At 47.3% G+C, this 3,965-nt stretch overlaps 1 protein-coding gene across 1 annotated transcript in view; it reads right to left on the bottom strand.

Moving 5' to 3' along the window:
- CMAS (cytidine monophosphate N-acetylneuraminic acid synthetase) overlaps positions 1–3,615 on the bottom strand; it is a 17,334-nt gene extending 13,719 nt beyond the window's left edge. The window contains exon 1 of the mRNA XM_015406490.1: positions 3,387–3,615. Coding sequence (XP_015261976.1) covers positions 3,387–3,601 — 215 coding nt within the window. The 5' untranslated portion in view covers positions 3,602–3,615. The remainder of the gene's footprint in view (positions 1–3,386) is intronic.
- Positions 3,616–3,965: the final 350 nt, after the last annotated feature.

Genomic DNA, 3,965 nt, shown 5'->3' with positions numbered 1-3,965 from the left:
ACTGTTCTTTGACCAATGCATTCAAGCTCTGAACTTAGCAGCTATGTTATATTAGCCAAGGCTCATTAGAAAGACATTTCTTCTGCTTATTAATTGCAGTAAGATAAATTCTCATAAATCAGACCGTTGCTTGGAAATTTTGCTGCTGATAGTGCAGAAAAGTTTGACATAGGCTGTGTTCAGATGGGCAGTTTCATTTGTTGCTGTTACTGTTCCTTTACGAATGTAAAGTGCACGGTCAGACAGCAACATCTGTCTGTTGTGACGCAGTCATCTGAGTCCCCTCCCTCTTGCTGCGTGTTTCTTTGATACCTGAGAAAGTCCGGTCCTGTTAATCTGAGCTGGTTCCAAAATGGATTGCTTGCTGCACACCCAAGTCATCAGGCAGGTCTGACTGGTCTCTTGTTTTCCAGCTGCCATTTTGTTTTACTAGTTAGCGAGGAACACATAACTGCATATACAAACCTTTCTCTCTCAAACACCCCCAATGGGGCTGCTCAAAACTTTGTTTTCTTTCTAAAAACTCTCAAAGAAAGACAGCTTTTTCCTGTCGTTTGGGGAATGGGTAAACTGAAAAGATTAGAGGGAGGATGGCAGTGAACTCCATATCCCAGCAGTCTCAGTAAGTGCTTGGACACATGCTCAGATGGCAAACTTTTTTAAAAAATGGTCAATAGCCCCATGAACTACATATCCCAGCAGCCTGATCAGTGCTTGTGGGCATGCTCCAAGGACAAACTTTTTTTTAAAAAATGGCTGACGGACTGACTCCCTGACTGATGCCATTTGAGCATGTAAAAGCGCTTTGAAGAGTGCTAAAAAGGGTGAGTCTGATCATGACAAAATAATCTGGCTCAATTAGAGGTGGGGCAACAGTGGATTGAACTGCCCATCTGAATGCAGTCATAGTCATACACTACTGAAGCAGAGCAGAAGACACTTTTTCGTGGTTTTATACCATGCTTCCATCACACTGTTTGAAAAATTGAAATCACATGGGCAGGGCTAGCCATGCAGGTCTTGTTATGCGCTTGCTTCCTCCTCTTCTTGACTGGCAACAGTCAGGAGAGAGTTATTTGCATGCTTCCACCCATTCCAGATGTCATGGTACAAAACCACAGAAAATACAGCTGTATCAAATATGAGATTGGCACATTGCCGGCTTTAGACAAGGGGATGGATACACTGGCCTTTTCCACAATAGTTTGAGCTACAGTGTACCCTTGTGGAAAGAAAGCATAACGTTTAAGGCCTTGCCTTATGGGACAGAATAGAATAGAATAGAACAGAACAAGAAGTGGGACCCACGATACTCGCAGGGGGAGTATTCCCCACAGCTCCCAGCCTGCAGAAGCAGGAGGAGGAAGCGGCAGCAGGTGAGCTCAGGAGGCGGGCCCACCAGGCCCAACAAGCCCTCTTCCTTCTCCCCCTCCCCCAGCACTGGTGGCAAGGCCTGAGTGGCCCACAGCCACCAAGTCTTTTCCCACACACCCCTCCCCAGTGGTGGCAGCAGCAGCGAGGCCTGAGTGGCCCACAGCCACCAGACCACCAATCCTCTCGGCGATGGCAGCAGCAGCAAGACAGTTGCCAGGGCGTTCTCTGCGCATGCGCAGGGAAAGCTTTTTTACTTTTAGGGGGATTTAAGTATCCCCTGTATAGTTTTTTTAACTTTTCAGATTTTTTTGCACACCTGGGGACTGCCCCAAGTGTGCAGGAAAATCTCTCTGCCGCCTATGTGCCCCCAATGTGCGGATTTAGATATCCGCACAGAGGGGGCCTCTTGGCCATTAGTATATAGATAGTATATAGATATAACAACAATTTACAGTAGCACATACTATTAGGGAACCACAACAATAACAACATAATTACAAAAAACACAAGAGCAGTAAAACCAAACCGGTATTCAATTTATAGCTATAACCTTCAAATGATCAGGAAGTGCCTTTTTAAGCTTACTATGTCTTTCCGTACATTCAAGAAAAGGGAACCAACATTCCAAATAATCTTGAATGAAACTCCACATTCTCCGCCAAGGAAATAACGCCTGATATTTTCTCCATGACCAGGTATTCCCATAACTTATTAAACCACATATCCGATGAGGGCTGTACACTATTTTTCCAATGCCTAGCCACTAAAGTCTTGGCTGCCAGCAACATATGAGAGATGAGATCTTTCCCGATGGCAGAGCTAGTTTCCAAGGGTGTCACTGCCAACTCAACAAAACCATTAGATGCGAGTCCATTAGCACTTTAGGGACCAACAAGAGTTTCAGGGTGTAAACGTCTGAGAACCTTTCATCAGACACGAGTGGAAACGGAGATCTCTCTGGAAGGCTGAAAATCTGTTTGGTCTCTAAGGTGCTACTGGAGTTGAATCTGTTCTACTGCGGCTACCCACCTGAAACCACTCATCAAAGTTAACCTTGTAACACAGCAAGCTGAGGGCAGGTGGGTATAATTTTTACTGGTCATCTTCTGACATAGCTTTAAGAACAGGCCCCCATTCGTTTATTTCCCCCACCCCCCTAGAAAGCCAGTTTGGTGTAGTGGTTAAGAGTGGCAGGTTATAATCTGGGCAGCTGGGTTCAATTCCCAGCTGGGTGACCTTGGGCCAGTCACAGTTCTCTCTGAGCTCTCTCAGCCCCTAAAAACAAGTCTAGCTCACCATGAGCATGACACTAAGAGCTAGAAGAAGAAGAAGAAGAAGAGGAGATTGGATTTATACCCCGCCCTTCACTTGGGAGTCTCAGAGCGGCTTACAAACTCCTTTCCCTTCCCCTCCCCACAACAGGCGCCCTGTGAGGTGGGTGGGGCTGAGAGAGCTCTGACACAAACTGCTCTTTTTCAAGGACAGCTGTGCCAGAGCTTGCGACTGACCCAAGGTCACATCAGCAGGTGCGAGTGGAGGAGTGGGGAATCAAACCCGGTTCTCCCAGATTAGAGTCCGCGCACTTAACCACTACACCGAACTGGCTCTTGCAGCTGCTCCATAAAAGCTTATTTTAGAATAAAATGTCGTTACTCTTAGCTTTGCCAGAGACCCTACGGGGGAGGGCGGGGTATAAATTTGAATAATAAATAAATAAATAAATTTATTCCCCCTGCCAAAAACACCCTGAACTTGAGCATTTATTTATTTTTTATATTACTGACATTAATTTTTTGGAAGGGGTGTCCAAAAATCATTCATTAACATTTATTTATTTTTTGGGTCCAATCAGTAGACCATCCAACCATAACGTCCCTGCAACGTCGCCACTAAGAACAGCACAGCCGTAAACTTCCAACACAACACGGATGTCCTGTCTGGAAACAAACCCTCCTTTATTTAAATAAAAGGCGGGGAGGGGGGGGGACCCGTCAAAGGACGCATGCGCAAACCTCTGGAAGACGCCGGAGTCCTGGGCTGCCCTCAGTACCCAGCCAATCAGCGGGACTCCGGCCAGCAGCTTAATGTTCTTCAGCGGGATCCCTTTGCTGCCCCCGCGGGCCAAGATGAGCGCCGCCATATGCGCGGAAGGCCGCGCTGCGTCTCCGGTCTGCCGGGAAAGCCCGGCAGCGGTAGAGGAAGAAGACGGTCTATCGGCAGTCGCCATCCTTCTCTCAAAGAAACGAGCATTTCCCTCACTGTCACGTCTAGGACGCGCCTCCTCACGTACAGTTCGCGGAGCGCCACCGAAGGGCATGCTGGAAGATGTAGTTTTCCTTGGGTGGTTTGAGATCGCCGTCCTTTGCGCCGTTGTTTGGAAACGGCGGTCGTCTCTTGGTGGTTGGTGATGGGAAATGTAGTTTTCTTGAAGCGAACAACGCGGGGGGGGGGGAGGCAGTGTCCCCCGATGAGTGATGGGAAATGTAGTTCTACTGGTGGCTCATTTAAGGAGAGGGATTAATATATAAAATTAGGGTAGCTAGATGAAACCAAAGGTCTATATGGATTCTGTTTACACCACCGGCTAGTCA

The sequence above is a fragment of the Gekko japonicus genome, unplaced genomic scaffold (assembly GCF_001447785.1).
Source record: "Gekko japonicus isolate JY-2015 unplaced genomic scaffold, Gekko_japonicus_V1.1 scaffold4775, whole genome shotgun sequence".
In the NCBI taxonomy this organism is placed as follows: Eukaryota; Metazoa; Chordata; class Lepidosauria; order Squamata; family Gekkonidae; genus Gekko; species Gekko japonicus.
The sequence above is the reverse complement of the archived record's forward strand: the minus strand, read 5'-3'. Positions and strand labels throughout refer to the sequence as shown.